This window comes from Engystomops pustulosus, chromosome 10, assembly GCF_040894005.1.
Source record: "Engystomops pustulosus chromosome 10, aEngPut4.maternal, whole genome shotgun sequence".
Taxonomy (NCBI): Eukaryota; Metazoa; Chordata; class Amphibia; order Anura; family Leptodactylidae; genus Engystomops; species Engystomops pustulosus.
In genome coordinates, this window is record NC_092420.1 from 62,491,338 (window position 1) to 62,511,006 (window position 19,669).

At 41.8% G+C, this 19,669-nt stretch overlaps 2 protein-coding genes across 5 annotated transcripts in view; one reads left to right on the forward strand and one right to left on the reverse strand.

Moving 5' to 3' along the window:
- Positions 1-546: 546 nt before the first annotated feature.
- ANKRD45 (ankyrin repeat domain 45) lies at positions 547-18,996 on the reverse strand. The gene is made up of 6 exons (XM_072127979.1): positions 18,812-18,996; positions 16,031-16,281; positions 7,637-7,804; positions 2,721-2,815; positions 2,190-2,328; positions 547-681 (listed from the first exon to the last, which is right to left on the reverse strand). Exons 2-6 carry the CDS (start codon positions 16,278-16,280, stop codon positions 647-649), a joined length of 687 nt encoding a protein of 228 aa, XP_071984080.1. The 5' UTR covers position 16,281; positions 18,812-18,996; the 3' UTR covers positions 547-646.
- The window catches only part of KLHL20 (kelch like family member 20), a 144,952-nt gene continuing 144,189 nt past the window's right edge, over positions 18,907-19,669 (forward strand). For 2 of the 4 annotated variants that reach the window (XM_072127977.1, XM_072127974.1), the window contains exon 1: positions 18,907-19,051. The gene's annotated coding sequence lies outside the window, so the exon portion shown is untranslated. Of the gene's footprint in view, positions 19,108-19,669 lie in introns of all 4 variants that reach the window. The other 2 variants (XM_072127978.1, XM_072127975.1) reach the window with 2 other exon arrangements.

Here is a 19,669-nt window from a genome sequence, read left to right on the forward strand (position 1 = left end):
AGGCATCTGGTAACATTGGAAACGCAATGTTACCACAACTTGTGATCTTGGGAGGAGTTTTTGTGTTGTGATTCAAAATGCAATACACTGCCACGTGCAAGTACGGCCTGGGAGAACTGTTTTAGGGTACAAGCAGATGTAACAGAATTACATGCAAATTTCTCCTGCTAATAACAGAAGATTCATTCAGATTAATTTTTTGCACTGTGAATTTCTAACAGAAAATAGATTTATACGGTACTACAGGTTTTAAAATCTTTAGCCGCTGTCTGCACTGAACTGGGAACATTTTTGTTCCATTTGCAGATATTTTGCATAGATTTCTGAGATGTAATCTGCTGCAGATTAGAGTAGCACAAAACCTCCTTGTGGCAGACATTTTGCACAAAGATTTCAGAGTTTTGGGTCTCCTGTAATCTTTGTGCCCCTCTCCAGCTTCTGTTACTGAAATGGAATAAAGTTGGCTATTTGTATTCATTCTAATGGCCACACTTAGTCTTTCTCAAGCAATACATCATTATTGACAACATATATGAAAAAACGGAATTAGAACTTGCAGATTTTAGTTTTTATTGTCATTTTTTCTATAAGCAGTAATGAGGGAAGGTTATTTAAGGGCTTACAATTGGTACTGAATGAAGTCCAGTTATGTCCCGGTCTTGGACTTTCCAGTTTCTGCTCCTGTGGGAAGACAGAAAAGTCAATTTATAGTCCATTTGTGCCTATATCTAGCATTAGATCAGAGCCAGATCAGGGCCTCTGCGCCACGAAAATTATTGCTAGAACTTGCAATTATTTGCCCCAATCCGCCACCTGAAGGGGGAGGGGGGGGGGGCGCAGTCAGCCAAGCAGAGGGTGCGGACGACCAGGATGGGCCGCCACGGGGCATTACTGTACACCCACTGCTGCCGGCAACTTTTCACTTCATCCCCCATCGACTGAAGGTGCATGGTTACTTAGAGTTTGGTCTCTTTCACATTGGCCTTGTTTTTCTCATCCGTGGTTCAGTGATTTTCACGGATGCCTCACAAAGCCATTGATTTCTATAGGCGTCTTCAAATTGGCTTGTATTTTCACTGATCTGTTGTCCGTGGAAAAAATTATGAAACGTGTCACTGGTGCGAATCACGGAAAGCAATAGAAGTCTATGGGTCCACCAAATAAACCTGGTGAAACATCAGTTTTTTTTTTCTTTGATGAAGCTGAAAAATCAGGTGTGTGTTTTCAAAGCAATGTTAAACCTGCAATTTTTCACAAAACAGAGACAAAACACAATGGAAGTGCAACTGAAGCTGAGCACCAACGCCAATGTGAAAGAGCCTTTTATCACATTAAAGGAGTATTCCCATCTGGGCATTTACATTTAATTGGATTCATTTGCCAAATGTAAACATTTCTTCAATTGGATGTTATTAAAAAAATGTTCCTGTGTGAAGATAATTTCTCATAAATGTAGTCATATGGTCCCTTAGAAACGAGATAGCTTCCTCGGATACGGCCACTTCTGCTGGAGGGATTGCACAAAGAAACAAAAGGTTATTGTATATAAAATGTCAGAGGAGTTACTGCAGGTCACACAGCCGTCCTGTGGTAATGATTGCTGAAGCGAGGAGGTCAGGCAGGACTCAATAGCGCATGTCTGGCCACTGCTGCCAAAATGTGAGGTGGTCGTATCCGAGGAAGCTATCTCGTTTCTAAGGGACAACATACCTACATTTATGAAAAATTATCTTCACACAGGAACATTTTTTTTAATAACATCCAATTGAAGAAATGTTTACATATGGCAAATTAATTCAATTAAATGTAAATGCCCAGATGGGAAAACCCCTTTAAGTATAATACCCCTTTAAGATGTTAAAAATCCTATACGTCCAATATTGGGTTTGACAATTAGGGACCCACTTTTTATTGCAGAATAAGCCCAATTTGAAATGTATTGGTAGTATTACAGTGAATTATTGCATTGTGTAATGACTTGCCATGGACACCTCCACTGAAATCCAAAATGTGCTGTGGCTTTCACCCTTCTTGGGATCGTAGAATGATCTGCATGTTCGACGTGTATTGTGCTGCTTTGATGTAAAATGATGGCGAGCATGAACTGACCTTCATATCTCTAGGACATTGTATCTAATTGTTACCATTCCCTAATCACTGGGAAATACTGATCTATACTTGATCCTTACGTGGTGTATTGAGCTTTGTGAAGATGTGCTGCACCGCGTTCTCTAGCTGCTGCTGCTGATCCATGAAGTCTTGTGTTGTTGGATCCTTGGTGTTCTGCAGCCACTCTGTTTTTGATTTGCAAGCATTGATCGCCTGGTTCTTAAAGAAATAATCCATATTTACTAAAAGTGATACTGCATTATCACACCACAAAATTCCTGTTTCACACTAAATCTCTCACCCCCTAAATATTAACTCACAAGGCTAGTTAAATATGCAGCATTTTTAGGATGTCCCATCAGAACAACCATTGCTCTGGCGTAGCACTTGTGTGATGTACATAGCCTTAGTTTGACAGGTTTTTTTAAAGACACATATTAAAAAATAGTTACATTGTTTAATACAGTAAGTGTTCCTTTGAAGTGCATCTACCACCAGACAAATGAGCCTGAGGGGCTCCAGACTCCATAGGTTCTGCTGGTAGATGTCCTTTAAAGCAGGTTCTTGTTACTTTGTTTACCAGATAGTAACAATCAAACACAGTAGCATACCTTATCTGCTTTGTTAAGTTGTCCGTGAACTTTTTCTGGGTCTGAAATGGTCTGCTGGATAAAGCTGATGTAGGACTTGAAGGCCAGCCTGGCTTCTGTAAGAAATTATAGCATTAGTTGCATATGATAAGAAGTGACTAAAACTTCCAGTTTCAATTGTACTTTCACTGAAGTAAAATGAAAACTGTTACCATTCACTACAGATCTTTATTAGTATACAGAGGCTCAGCTGTGATTTTATTCAGCAAGTGTTCATGTGCTACAGATTATGACTTTACACCAGTATAGTATATACCAACAGAGGCGGAAGTGACAGGAGGAGCTGAGCTGGATCGGCGATAAGGACCAAGTAGTAGATGTTCTTTATTTTAATATCAGTTGGGGCCAATACCAAAAAAAAAAAAATGAATGAACCGACATAAATCGGTGACCAGATATTACCCCACTACACTACTAATCTTCTCAAAGTATGCAATGTCCTTTGTAGAATTCCATCTTTTAAGTAAAATCTCACCAATCTTCTCCAAAATATTACTCTTTTCACCTCATTTTCACATGAAATAAGTTAAGTTTAGTGGTTGCACGGGAGTGTCACTCCAGAAGCCCCTTATCTTCTGTTCCATAATACCAAGAAACATGCTACTGGTGTCATATTAAAGATAAGGGACCTATTCTTTCAGATCATGTCAGGCTTTGGTAGATGAGCTTCCGAACCAGAGATTTGGTCAACTAAAGACAGTTGGAATTGCAAGCTGCCCAATAAAGATCCAGTTCTGTAGCTCTTAGAACCCTAAGCTTGATGGGATGTGAAGGATGAGTTTCTTATCTTTGATATGACACTACCCTTTGATACTGTAATGGTTATGACCATTTACCTGCGGCTGTGAGAATAAGACAGACAGAATAAAACCCTTGGGTGCAGAAACAGAGACACAAGTGACATGTGCTGTCTTAGTGCTCAATTTCATACCCTGAGCATTCAAATTACTCTTTATAATAAAATCCTGGGACTGCCCCTCACAGTCTAAAGGCTCTTTCACATTGGTGTTGGTGCTCAGCTCCAGTTGTGCATCTGTTGCGATTTCTCTCTATTCTGTCTCCATTATTCTTCCGTTTTGTCTCCATGTCCGCAAAAAAAACCTGAAGGTTTAAAGGGCACCTACCACCACAAATCTACCTACAAAGGTAGATCGGGTGGTAGGTGGATGTACGGGACGTGAGGATAGCCCTTTTTAGAGCTAATCCTCACGTCCCCGCTAGCGTAGCATAAACTTTATTGCCCTAATATGTAAATTTTATTAAGCGGCTACTGGGGCGTGGAGTAGCCGGACACGAGGCTACACGGCGCGGCTACTCCACGCCCCAGTAGCCGCTTTCCCCCGCCTACCCTGTGATCTTCGGCGCGCAGGAGCTGCGCCAGGAGCTGCGCGCCGAAGATCACAGGGTAGGCGGGGGAAGGCGGCTACTGGGGCGTGGAGTAGCCGCGCCGTGTAGCCTCGTGTCCGGCTACTCCACGCCCCAGTAGCCGCTTAATAAAATTTACATATTAGGGCAATAAAGTTTATGCTACGCTAGCGGGGACGTGAGGATTAGCTCTAAAAAGGGCTATCCTCACGTCCCGTACATCCACCTACCACCCGATCTACCTTTGTAGGTAGATTCGTTGTGGTAGGTTCCCTTTAACATTGCTTTGAAAACATCACACCTGGTTTTTCAACTTCAAGGCTTTTTTGCGACTTTTTAGATGCATAAATGGAACTAAGCATAGGGTCAGTTGTACTTTGTTTTGCAAAACAAAGAAAACATCTGCATTTAGAAAAATTGCAATAGACACATCCACTGGCTAACTTTGTAAGACCATGGCAAAAACGCACCCAAAAAGTTTAAAAAAAAAATGCAAAAGGAAAAGAAAATAAAAAAGGTCAAAATACAGATACATGTCCCCCACAGAGTTGTACAATGTCTATCCGTAGGGAAAGGTCAATGACCTAAGCACAGGCACATGGCAATAAATTACTCATTACAATTATTAATTAATTTGCATTCACACCCTGAAATGATATTACCCCTGAAAACAGTAAACTGGACTCAATTAATACCAAAATAGGATAAGAAGACTTTGGGGGAAATTTCTGATCGGTAAATGCTGAGATTTCACATAAAAGAGGGAATTCTAGAAAGGACATTTCATCCCCTACCTGGGGGGAATAGTAGAGCCAGAACATGAGCTTGGTCCCTGGAGAATTTGACCCCACTCAAAAGCTATCATAGCAGACAAAACATCTCTTTTGGTTTTTCTTACAAAAGTTGCCAAAGTTGCTTCAACCCCCTCAAAAAATCTGGATGGATCTGATGTCATCCTAGATCCAGTCTTGATAAAAGATGGACACTTCAATCAATTGTCTTTGACCGTCATAACAATCTATCTCTAACCATGTAAGTGTCATGAGGGTCTATGACTGATTCTTTCTTCTGGCTCCTGTAGTCATGTTCTAGTAATCATGTTATAGAAGAAAGGTCAAGAAAGGCTAAAAAGCAAGCAAAGATGGAGAACAACCTCTTACCCTGTGTATGAGGAGCTGAACGAGGAAGCCGTGTCTGCTGAATTACACATGACTGGAAGTAATCAGCTTGTACAACCTCTGACAACTTTACACATGACTTACAACACACTGTGGTCTTTCCAATGGTTTTCACCAATTGTATGCTCCTCACTATGTGGTCTTTTGTGTTCAGGAACCAATGAATACTTATGACCATGTGATATTTCAGTTTTTTTCATTAATAAATTAGTAAGAATATCTACATTTCTGTTTTTTTCTGTCAGGATGGGGAGCAGAGTGTACATTAATGAGCAAAAAAAGAACTTTTTTGTTCTTACCAATTGGCTGCCATGAAACAAAGAGTAAAAAATTGAAAGGGGTCTGAATACTTTCCACAACCACCGTAGATATGTGTGTATAAATGTATGGACGTGTATATGTGATGTGTATACAATGTGTGTGGGTGCGTATATGCTGTATAACTGTACATTGTACTGAATGTCTCTGTGTATACGGTATGCTCTATGTTTGTGTATATGGTGTGTATTGTTTGTATATACAGCATGTGTAATAATATGATGTATACAGGCAGTCCCCGGGTTACGTACAGGATAGGTTCTGTAGGGTTGTTCTTAAGTTGAATTTGTATGTAAGTCAGAACTGTATATTTTATAATTGTAACCCCAGCAAGAATTTTTTCAGTCTCTGTGACAATTGGATTTTAAAAATGTTGGGTTGTCATAAGAACAAGGATTAACAATAAAGATTCATTATAGATGCCTTTAATAACTGTTATAACTGTTTATTGTAGCCTAATGATAAAGTACAGTAATTTAACAATATCCAGAGGTCCGTTTGTAACTAAGGGTCGCCTGTAAGTCAGGTGTTCTTAAGTAGAGGACCGCCTGTAAATACTGTATGGATGTATAAGAGTTTACATGTATATATGAGTGTATAAATGTCCAAATATGTATTTTTTTAATTAGAAGGGTGGCACCATTTAGAAGTCTGCTATGGGGTTAAACCTCTCCTAGTTACACGCCTGCTGAGGCACATTATAAAATCCCCCCCCTCCCCCGGGGTGTTTAGAGAGTTGGGGAAATGTTCACCTTTAAAATACGAATCTAGTAGAATAAAGTAATTTGCACAATTGCAGTGAATAAGACAAGGCGGTTTTTCAAGTCTGCATATTTAAAAAACTACCGGTAATCAAGAATTACTAAAAAAAATATCTTAAACAAGGCATCTTGGCTGCAAAAAAGTTAATTTTCAGGTGAAATGTTCACTACAACAATTCCTTTGAAAACCTCGTTAAAGTTGAAGCATACTTCTAGGATTACTGTGCTGGTGTCACGGTTAGTTTGCTGAATTCATCATAGATGAATAAACATTCATAAAAATATGCTGATAAATTTAATGTAAAGTCTCTACTGAAAATTAATGAGAGACACACACTATCTGATTTTTGAGTAGCCACTGATCACTTAGGTGCTAGTTATAATAGCCTGAAGTACTGAGAGTAAAGGCAAGGCACTATGTACAAAGGTGTGTGTCACTGCAGGTGTTCTGCTGCTATAAGTGGAAGATCCATCACATCTCAACCATAGTACAGTGTATATAAAAGAAGCAATTTGTCTTATCTACATACAGTATTGGAGCGCCTTCCTCTGTTCTTGCCAACCTATAAGCTCAACATTCCTCAATGACACTAATAAACATAAAGCTTATCTGCTCTACTCGCTGTTCAGAGAAAGTCAACCATTAAACAAATACCCCAATCATACAGCTCACTTTTATCCATTTTATTGGATAATGTCAAGACATCTAGAAGTATTAGGACAACTTTATAAACAGTGGAGTAGAGCACTGACAATTTTGGATTTTGTTAATTAAAAAACACTGCTGGTGTAGAGTCTGTGTAAATCCTCTACAGAGGATATTGTGCTGCTACCGTACTTATGAAATAGATCCCATGCTGTTCCTGGATGATGTCTCATTGTAAAGTAGTGCAGTGTAAGAGAGAGCTGCAGGGAGATATAGCCTGATAGAGTCGTGTGTGGAGTGCAGGGAAATTTCCAAGTTGGTAACACAGGCCGAAAAGTGTTACAGTGGGGGATCACTCCTTAATAACAGCATCTGTCAGTAGAAGAGAAGTAACACAGGAATGAAGGTGTAAGGATATACGAGCGCTAATAAAAGCAGATCTGATCCTCAGCATATAAAATACAGACCAATGTATAGACTCTGAGCAGAAGAAATTCCCATGAGAGTAATAAAAGGAAGGATGCAAATAATCACAGTTCAAGAAAAATGATACAGTCCATTAGGCTAGAAGTAATCACAAGTCACACATAAGGGGATAAAAGCACTTACCGGCCCATTTCAGGAAATCTGCACATTCTGTCTTGTTGTATCTGGTGGCTATCTCACAGGGCTTTTCACCACGAAAATTGAGTAGTAAAATATCTCCTCCTAGGTCAACGAGTGCCTTTATTACATCGACCTGACCCCAAGCTGCAGCACTATGCAACGGAGAATATCCTGCAAAATAGTAAAGAAATAAAGAACTGGAGACATTGAGGGCAAAATGAATTATGTCCCAAGCTGCCTTTGTCTTAAAGGAAATCTAATATTATATTTTAGTAAAATAAACCGGCCCTGGTCTTCTTTAATGTTGACAGACACCGAGATCGCTGTAAAAAAGAGTTATAAAAAGCAGCTACAAACGCCGGGCACGCTGTCCAGCTCTCCGGGCTGTGAGCCGGAGATGACGTTACTGAATTGGCTACAGTTAGTGGGGTGGTCCTTGGCTGAATCAGATAGACCTAATCAGACATGGATATGATGAAACCCCATCTCTCTGGTGCCGCCAGATACATCAGGATACATTGCAAACGCGTGTGCGTTTTGGACAAGAACCCACTTGTGTTTTGAATGCGCCACAAAACCGGTGTTTTGTCCCCCATACTCATAAATGTCCCCCAAAGAGTTGGTGTTGGTAGAGGCCTTAAAAGGATCTATTTAAAGGGGTTTTTCTCATCACCTATTCACATGGTAGGTGTTATGGCTCACACAAAAGTAATGAGGACCAATATGCGGCCATACAATTTGCGGCTGAATATTTTCTCACCGCACACATCTCACCGCACTGTGACCATGCATAGCGAAATATGTGCCGCAAACTACGAATAAGCACTACCACACCCCTTTGGGTGCACAGTTTTCAAAAGTATCCGACAAAATACAACCAAGACACAGGGGCCTATTTACTAAGGGTCGTGGATTGCACTTTCGTCGGACTGTTTGTGCGCTGGCTTCCATGTGACACAAATTACAGGACGTACCATGTGCCGTCGGACAATCTGACTGATTCGGACTGAGCGCGAGATTTAACTTTCAAATTATGTCACAAGGCCAAGCACTTACATGTACCACTAAAAAGATGGTGAACTATGTTAGACCTGAACAGGGAAGCAACACATGCAGGATATCGGGGGCACAATCTTAGCGAATCGCCGCAGATTACATTATCGACGGACAACGCACTTTCTGTGAACTCCGTGGACAGGTAAGTAAATGTGCCCCAATATGTTGCGCTAAACACTAATAAATGGGTGTGCAAGCTCAAAAGACCCTTAGACAAAACTTAGACAAAAAACTGGTGCAGACACAACAATATATCTGGGCCAATGTCTGATTGTCTGATGATACAAAGAGGGTCCGGTGTGAAGCATTGGTAACGCGCCACTCTCCATGGTTATGAGACATGAATTATCATCACCTCTCCAGTAGCGTCTGTACTACGTGCACAGCACATGGCTTTGTGTTTTAATGGCTGGATATAAAGTTATTTACGCTGCATGTATTGCTGGTCAAAAGTCAAAAATGATAAAAAGTTATTGCATCTTATAAAGGTCTAAAGGCAAAGTTCACACACTATTTATAGGCCTCATGTATATGTGTAGGCCGTGCGTCTAGAAGAGCGATGGAATGTGCCACCACCTTTTTACGTTTTTTCTTTAAAGTGACTCTGCCACCAGATTTTACCCCTTAAAACTACTCTCCCCCTCAGGCAGGGTATGAAATGTCATATCTAGAATTCACACTTTTATGTAAAACCTTGTATAAAAAAAAAGTATATGTAATATGCAAATGAGCTGAGAAGAGTCACTTTTAGAGACTGAAAGGGGAGTGTAACTTCAGATGCCCCTATCTTGGGCTTTATAGTATCTAGAAACATATTCATATAATTTCCTATTTCAAGATAAAAATATTATCTTTCAGATTATATCAGGCTTGTGGTTCTGTGAGCTACTGGATCGGAGCTTAAAATAAGTCACTTCTTTTACTCTGTGAGGCCAACCATGAAGACCAGCGGTTAGATCCCAAGAGTTTCTACATTTATCCCCTACTGGAATGGAAGTGTCCACTGGGGAATCAGGTGGATTTTTTGTCACTATTAGGTAAGAGGAGGGTTCAGTCAATTGAGGAGTTGGTGAAAGTCTTCTGTGGCTACAGAGTGTGTGGGCATGAATAAATAAGACAATGTGAAAATACCTATTGAAAACAATGGGGCTCATTTACTCAGGCCCCCGCGGACCGCACTTTTGTCGGACTTCCCATCTGCGCCGCTGGGACAGGGATTTAAAAGGGGTTATTGGTGCACCCGATCGGATTTTGGCGCAATCGTGCCGGCTTTCATGCAACACAAATCAGGGGGGCATCATAGTGTCTTTTACGATATAGCAAAGTGCAGACTCCATAAACAGCCTGGAACTAATAAGGTAACAAACCTTACAAGAAGTAACACAGGCAAACATATGGGCAAAAGGAGCCTTGTTATAGCAGAACGCCCTCTGCCTTGTGTATTGTGTGCCCATTGATTATGTACATTGTATATAGAATGTAATATTATAATGTGTTGGTATACACTGCGGAACACACTAGCAGTGACTATGTAACCATCTGCTGTACACCAGGATATCACATTTCTGTAATAAGATCCTGTGGACTAGACTCGGCACATTATAGTGGAATTATCATGCTGCGTCATGGAGTCTCCTCGCTGCTCATTCTCTTTAATGGGCCTGGTAACAATGTCTACGGACCGGTCACTACTAGAGATGACAGTGACGGAGGTATCTGGACATGATGAGAGGCTTTCCTATAATTAGAGAGAGAAATAAGGCTACATTCACACGGGCGTATGATTTCTCCAGTCCCGTATTTACGGGCCGTATATACGTGACGTTTTTCATCCGTATGCTGCACGTATGTAACCTGTATTTTATACGTCCCCATAGACTTCCAGGGCATACAGAACTGAAATACGGGAGAAAATAGGACATGCTCTATATTTTTATACGGCTAGTATACGGTGCGGTACGGAACAGAGTTAACAACGGCAATATAAATGGTCAGACGTATTGTCCATTGAAATGGATGTGGCCGTATGTAATCCGTAAAAAAACGGTACGGTATGGATACGCCCATTTTCATACGTCCGTGTGAATGTAGCCTAAGGCTACATTCACACTGCCGTTGCCCGCCCGTACCATACCGTAGTGGTCAACGGCAGTGCACGGGAGAGGAGGAGAAGGTGAGTGCAGCTCACCCCCGCCCCTCTCCATAGGGATACATGGCGCACGGCGCCGTATTACGGGTAAAGATAGGACATGTCCTATCTTTTTACCGGGTATGGAGCGGTACGGTGCCGCACGTGTGCTGCATCGTACCGCTCCCGTAGGGCGCCGTGCGCCCATTGATATCTGTGGGGGACGTATATCGGCCGTATATACGTCCCCCATACTGTAGTGTGAATGTAGCATTAAGTCTGGAGAATATCAAGCGGTGACTATTCTAGGTGTAACTATTGAGGAAACGGATAGGGTTAGGCTGGCAGCACAACCGGCCATAATGCCGGGGTGGTACTCTGTGCATCATAGTGATATATGAGGGAATGAAATAAATTAAGTAGTGTTGTTATTCCTCTGGTCTCAATCTCTTGTGCAGGAGAAGTTAAAAGAGGCTTCATTCCCAAGAAGCCATAATGACAATCAGAGATATATCGCATATACTCAAGTTTAAGACAAGGTTTTCAGCTCAGGCTTATACTCGGTTATATAAAAAATAAACTGGGTACTCCTTTCAGACACAACCCGGGCAGGTCCTCTTCTTACTTCAAGTGCCCTGCGACGCAGGGAGCTGGCACTGATGTACATGAAGTAAGAAGAGAACCTGCCTGGGGTGTCAGAGAGGTGAGTTCAGGCGGTCCCCTACTTAAGAACACCTGACTTACATATGACCCCTAGTTACAAACGGACCTCTGGATATTGGTAATTTATTGTACTTTAGTCCTAGGCTACAATAAACAGCTGTAACAGTTATCACAGGTGTCTGTAATGAAGATTTATTGTTATTCCTGGTTCTAATGACAACCCAACATTTTTTAAATCCAATTGTCACAGAGACCAAAAAAAAAATTGGCTGGGATTACAATGATAAAATATACAGTTCCGACTTACATACAAATTCAACTTAAGAACAAACCTACAGACCCTATCTTGTATGTAACCCGGGGACTGCCTGTATTGGGGACTCGTTAGCTATATACTACACTGGGCTGGTTGGCTTTATACTACAGGGGGCTGACTATATACTACAATGGGCTGGTTGGCTAAAAACTACAAGGGGCTGGCTGTATACTACACTGGGCTGATTGGCTATATTCTCCAAGGCGCTGGCTATATACTAAAGGAGGCTGGCAGGCTATATACTACTGGGAATAGACTAGCTGGCTTTATACCACTGGGGTCTGGCTATATACTACTAGGGGCTTGCTTGATATATACTGGGGAGGCTGTGACCAGTGCACCCTTGGCTTATACTTGAGTCAATATATTTTCCCAGTTTTTTGCGGTAAAATTAGTTGCCTCGGCTTACACTCAAGTATATACTATATATATATATAACACTCACTCCTACCAACTCACCAAAGGTGCAGCCTCAAGATAGAAAATCCTTCACACCACTTTTGTTGGCAACATCAGAAAAAAAGTTAAAGTTCCAAGAATTATAAGTTCATATCCCAGGCCTTCCAATCCTCCGGCATATGGTGGTGAAAAACTTTGTGGGATATAGAGGTGAGGAAACATATATTATATTAAACAGCATATAGGATGTGAGTCTACTTCAGTAATTTATGCCGTTATCTGCCCTTGTGGTATGCTGTATATTGTAAGAACAGGGAGGAAACTTAAAACTCGTATATGAGAACATGTTCGGAATATAAAGAAAGGTTATGTGTCTGTGATCGGCTCACTTTAGAGTGAGACATAATAGAAATCCTAAAGGCATTATCTTTTTTGGCCTTGAGATAGTAAATGGAAATCGGAGGGGAGAAGACATTGAAGTTGGTTCGGGTGAGTGTTAAAATATAAACAGCAGGACGTAGATCCAAGAATTTATTCTGATCAGTTGGGAAGGAATTTTTTTCTCTACTATTTGTCTATAACCATTTGATTTAGGATTTTTAGGAGTTTTTTGCATTCCTCTAGAGCAGCCAAATCTAATATGATACTATGACTGGTAGAATTTTGCTGAGAAGTAGATGACAGCTTCCATGACTGTTGAATGACAGAGGGGATCCTTCAATTACTCGGGAAGTAAGTAAAACACTGCTGACAATACTGGAGTAGTAATTAGACACTGGATCTGGTCTACTGGGGAGGTAGGTAGCAGGATGCTCAAACCAAAGAAGATGTAATTAAGGGGATGCAATGTATATATCAGTGCATAAATGTGTACAAATATGTATATTGTCTGAGCGGGAAGGGGGGCCCTCTTCAGCAGTCTGCTATGGGGTCCTGATTCACCTAGTTATGCCCCTGGTCACTCCTATTGTTTCATATGACAATGTTATTACTAAAATAATGCCTTTTTTTATTTGTACATGATCTGTATTGGAGATATGGAATTTGATGACGCTATATAAATAAAGATTATTATTATTATTACAATGTTGCTGTATACATTATTTTGTTTGTAATACAACCACTAGAGGTCAGCACTTGAGCACAAAAGGTGCTGTCTAGAGATGAGCGGGTATACTTGTCCAAGCTTGATGCTCATTCGAGTATTAAAGTACTCGAAACGGCTCGTTGCTCGGACGAGTATTTCCCCTGCTCAAGATCAAGCATTTACTTAAGAAAACACAGTGAAGAACAGTGAAGAATACAAAGAAAACAGTGAACACAGGATCATTTAAGTGAAGAACACAGTGAAGAAATCATTGCAGATGTTTCCGTACATCTGCTAACTTATCCGAAGACACGCGTGCAGAACGGTGTTCTTCACAATAGTATGTGAAGAACAATATGTGTGAAGGACACATTGCAGATGTATGGAAACATCTGCAAAGTTTTCTTCAGTGTTCTTCTTTCAATGTGTTCTTTCAGTGAAAAATGCTCGAGTCTCCCATTGACTTCAATGCGGTTCGTTAATCGACACGAGCACTCGAGCATCGGGAAAAGTTTGTCTCGAATAACGAGCACTTGAGCATTTTAGTGCTCGCTCATCTCTAGTGCTATCATACTGGGATTCCATTGGAAAAATATCAACTGGTACTTGTAGGGCAAATTATTTTTTTGTCCTCCTGATAGCACATTGTAATGAAAGGGTTAACTCGAAAATGCCTCAGGTCTTCGGAAGACCCGAGGCTGCCAAGGAGACGGATCGACACTCACCAATGACGTCACGGGAACGACGATCCTCAGAAAGATGGCGGCACCCATGCGCCACCATCTTTTTGAAGCCGCTGGCAGCGATCAGCTGGAAAACACCTGCGATAGTTGCTGGCACCGATCGCGGGTGTTACCGGTAAGCCTTTGCTTACAAAGACTTAACGGTTATGGAGAGAGCTCAGCCCGTGAGCCCTCTCCATGCACCCGCACCCGGCATGTGACGAAGTATTACGTCACATGTCGGTAGGGGGTTAACTACTGCCTTTCCAGGCAGAGGCTACAGCTGCAGATTACCTGAGATCTTGCTGCATTATCCCTTGTCCGCTGAGTTGCGCAGGCTCACCAGATGGATCCTGAAAGGTAGAGGGACTTATTCACAACTACCCCCTTGCCTATACGTTGGCAGGGGTGTTGCACATGCATTTTTTGTGGATGTGCAGTGGACACGCCCATATGAATGAGCTCTTATTTTGTATCTTATACATTTTTGTTCAATTTAACTGTATTAATGAAATGCTTAAAAAATAATGCAGTGACAGATAGAGAGATTTCTGAGAACATCCATCTCTATTTACCAGTGCATTGAAATTGTGTAATAATGTAACTCTATAGAAGCTCCTACCGTAGTTACATAAAATCCTCCCATTGACAACAAGTGAGCCCATAGTCTAAAGAAAGTGGATGTTGTGGGTAAAAAAATATTTAATTTAATAACATGAAATAATTTAGAGACCATGTGTCAGGAGAAGCCCTTGGAGATGTAGATTCACATATATGGACAGTTCATAATATTTCCCTGATGACATGGTCTCTGCTCTGCCACTTTCCTGACACATCTATACAAAGTATTCTCCAACCCGACACTTCCCCTTCCAGACAGATCCCAGGAGTCTGTACATTGGCACAAGGCATTAAAGGGGTTGTCTGAGTTCTGAAAAAAAACTCAGGGAGGCCGGGAGGTCCTACTTACCTTCCGGCGCCCTCCGGTATCCAGCCTATCCGTCCCTATTCACAGCATTGTGAATGCAGGCCGGAAGGTTGTCGGGTCCGGCCGGAAGCTGATACCGGAGATCACCAGAAGGTAAGTAGGACTTTATTTTTTTAAGCAGTTTTTTTTTTAAGAACTCGGACAACCCCCTTTAAGTATCAAAAATGACAGAAACCCAGTATTGAACATTTCTGCATGGAAAAGTTCTGAGGTTTCGGTACATTGTGCAACCCTAGACTGCACCACAATCACCTTGCATTGCTGCTTTTTTTCTGCAGCATGAGGGATTTAGTTACATGGTGCAACCATAAATCACAGTGGGAAGGCTAATCCACATGAAATTTACCTGAAGTTTTATTTGACTTAAGAGGTTTTCATATATTACAAAGAGAAGCCTTCTTTTCTTCCAAAAACAGTGTCACACCTATCCATAGATAAAGTGAGGTATTGCAGCTCAGCAATTTTATGTTTATCAAAGCTAAACTGCAATACCAGAGGCAAAGTAATAATTCTTTATTTATATAGCGCACACAGATTACACAGCGCTGCACAAAGCATGTCAAATTGGTCCCTGTCCCCATGGGGCTCACAATCTAAACAACCTAACAGTATGTTTTTGGAGTGTGGGAGGAAACCGGAGGAAACCCACGCAAACACGGAGAGAACATACAAACCCTTTGCAGATGTTGACCTGGGTGGGAATCGAACCCAGAACCCCAGTGCTTGCACGGCAGAAGTGCTACCCACTGAGCCACCGTGCCGGCCAGAGGTTGACAGATATAAACAATTAGCCTTCTTTTACTAGAGGGACCTCAGAAGGCTTAAAAATATGCTGCTCACCACAGGAAAAAGAGCAGAAAGAAGCTGCTTTAGGCAAAGTTTACTATTATCTGTTATATTAATTTCTGAAATAAAAATGAAAATAGCTCCAAAATGTAGTTTGAAGAGAAGATTGGCCTACTTCTGTTATGTTGCAGGTCCATACAGTAAGATAACCATATTCAATTATATGCACATCTCACATATAAAGACACTTACCTCGAGCAGTTTGCTGATTAATATTGGCTCCATACTTAGCCAACTCCTTCACCACTTCTGTACGTCCCAGTATACAAGCTAAAAACAAGGGGTTCCTCCCCAGCAGGTCTTCTTCTACTAGCAGGGTCCCACTCTGCTCATGGTGATCATTCTCTGGATCTTCAAAGATGGACTGGAGACCTTGCACATTTCCTTCCAAAGCACATTGAAGAACAGGGTTGTCCTGGGATAGAGGAGTCAGGAGATTCATCCTAAATAGTGAAAAAGATAAAAGGTTCAATATTAACATACAACATCACCCTAAATCTATTCATTGTATCAAACTTTCGGCTTTCCATTTCTCTTCAATTTTTGAGACTTTTCATGCTGCTTGTGCTCATTTGCAACTTTTAAAAAAGTCTCCTTTCAAAGTTCACCATTGTCTGGTTTTCTGCAGTGTTCCCTGAATCATCACCTTAATCCAGATGTGAAAGTTGAAACTTTTTTAAAAAGTCGCAAAAAAGTGAGAACCTTTGGCCCAAAACTACGGCTGCCCCTGACAAGGCATAGAAAATAGCTTGGGACTGGTTGTGACTTTTGGATACTTTTTGTGACATTTGTTTATAAAGTGGCAAATTCACTAAAGACCAAACGCCACAGGAATCAGGAAAAAATGCTAAGATCTAACCAGCAGAAAAGCAAGGAAGAGTCCCAAAAAACAAACAGAGCCGGACTTATGATACATGTGCCCCATTGTGTTTCACAGATCCAGACATTCCACTCACTGACAATAATGGTTTTGTAATGATGAAGGCCATGCAAGAAGCTTTGGGATTGGCAATGTCATGTCCCATCTATTCTGCCCAGCAAAATTATTATTTTTTTCTTTTTTGGGGGGGTGGGGGGGATGGGCTACCACCTATAGAGGATAGTGGTGTATGCACTGTAGTGTCTGAAAGCAGAACTGTTCTACAGGCCTGTCTGTGTATCTAAGGACAGGGCTACAATATGTATAGATACCTGACATTAACACTTGCACGTTGCATATATTTCCCCAATGTTGTTATCCCAAAGTATCCAAAGAATAATGTGAGGCCAAAGACCATGGGAACAGAGCAACTGCTGTGCTACTGTAACTTGGCACCTGGATACCATTGTGCTTACTGAATTCAGAATATTTTTTAACATATTGTGGATCCTATGAGTTAGTATAGGACAGTGGTGGCGAACCTATGGCACGGGTGCCAGAGGTGGCACTCAGAGCCCTCTCAGTGGGCACGCAGGCTGTTGCCCCATGGCAGAGTACACCAGACAGGATCCTCCTGCAGTCTCAGGACTTGCCATGTTTAGCATTATTTTAATGTGGAGCATCCTGGTATACCCGAGGCTGCAGGAAGAGAGAGGAGGTGTGGTCAGGTTATCATTGGAGCCCCTCCTGTTCGACCCCTGAATCTTCCTGTTTAGGAGGCTGTTAAGGGAAGCTCAAGTGACAACCCAAATTTCCTCTCCTTCTGACAAAGATATTGGTGCCCTCAGACCCATTGAAAGCTGATGGCACAGCACAGAGCAAGAAAATTGCAATAAGTTACTGCTTGAATTGCTGTTTTGGCACTTTGCCAAAAATATGCAGGCTTGGGGTTGCAGTTTGGGCACTCGACCTCTAAAAGGTTCGCCATCCCTGGTATAGGATGTAAATGTATAGGAGGAAAAGACAAAGTCAATCCAACATCCGGTAGAAAATTGTGTTTCTTTATTAAATTATCAGAAAAAGACTATTTCGTTTGGCCTTTTTTATATGGATTTTCATTACTGTTTCATTACCTTTGTGATTATATGAGCGATAATGAAGCAGGTGAATATCAGTTTAGGTAACTCTGGCACCCATGGGGGAACTATGCCTCACACCTGTGATTGTGATGATGCTATTGACTCAAGCACTACACCTGATGATTATGGGGGCACTGCTTCTAGCACTTATAGGGGCACTACACCTGATGATTATGGGGGCACTGCTTCTAGCACTTATAGGGGCAGTACACGTGGTGATTATGGGGTCACTGCTTCTAGAACTTATAGGGGCAGTACAGTTGAAACTTATGGGGGCAGTGCTTCTAGCACTTATAGGGGCAATACACCTGATGATTATGGGGGCACTGCTTCTAGCACTTAAAGGGGCACTACACCTGAAACTTATGGGGGCACTGCTTCTAGAACTTATAGGGTCAGTACACCTGATGATTATGGGGGCACTGCTTCTAGCACTTAAAGGGGCAGTACACATGGTGATTATGGGTGCACTGCTTCTAGCACTTATAGGGGCAGTACACGTGGTGATTATGGGGGCACTGCTTCTAGCACTTATAGGGGCACTACACCTGAAACTTATGGGGGCACTGCTTCTAGCACTTATAGGGACAGTACACCTGATGATTATGGGGGCACTGCTTCTAGAACCTATAGGGGCAGTACACCTGATGATTATGGGGACACTGCTTCTAGCACTTATAGGGACAGTACACCTGATGATTATGGGGGCACTGCTTCTAGAACCTATAGGGGCAGTACACCTGATGATTATGGGGACACTGCTTCTAGCACTTATAGGGGCAGTACACCTGATGATTATGGGGGCACTGCTTCTAGCACTTATAGGGGCAGTACATATAGGACCACTATCTATGTCTGACACTTGTGGGGGAATTCCAGGACACAATGGCTGGCACTATGTAAGCATAGACTGTCCCACAGCTACAGACAGTGGCCGCCATCCCAGCACACAGCATCTCCTCTCCATCCCCTCACCTGTTCTACGCTTCAGTACAATGAATGGAGGGCGCTGTAGACGCGTTGTCATGGAGACTGCTGTGCAGTCGGAAATGCGTGTCAAGCCTCCTTCTGGTTCAGCAGCCGGAAACCCTTCGGACATTCCTCCCGGTGACACAGGGGGAAGAGAAAGGCGGTGGACCACTTCCGGTTCGGTGGCAGAGGGAGAGCAAAGATTCCGGTTGGGAAGCGGCTGTGTGTGGTCGTGCTGTGTCACCGGTGAGCGGCCCGGGCTGTATGATGGTCTGTGTATGTGAGCTCCATGTGAGGCGGAGGTACCGAGAGTCATATACTGCTGTCCTTACACGCCCTCTGCTGAGCTGTAATATAATATATCCACTAGTGCTCCATACATCACTACAGTGCTGTATATTATATACACCAGTGCTCCATACATTACTACAGTGCTGTATATTATATACACTAGTGCTCCATACATCACTACAGTGCTGTATATTATATACACTAGTGCTCCATACATTACTACAGTACTGTATATTATATACACTAGTGCCCCATACATCACTACACTGCCGTATATTATATACACTAATGCTCCATACATTACTATAGTGCTGTATATTATATACACTAGTGCTGTATATAATATATACACTAGAGCTCCATACATCACTACACTGCCGTATATTATATACACTAGTGCTCCATACATCACTACAGCACTGTATCCTATATACACTAGTGCTCCATACATCACTACACTGCTGTATATTATATACACTAGTGCTCCATACATTACTACACTGCTGTATATTATATACACTAGTGCTCCATACATTACTACACTGCTGTATATTATATACACTAGTGCTCCAT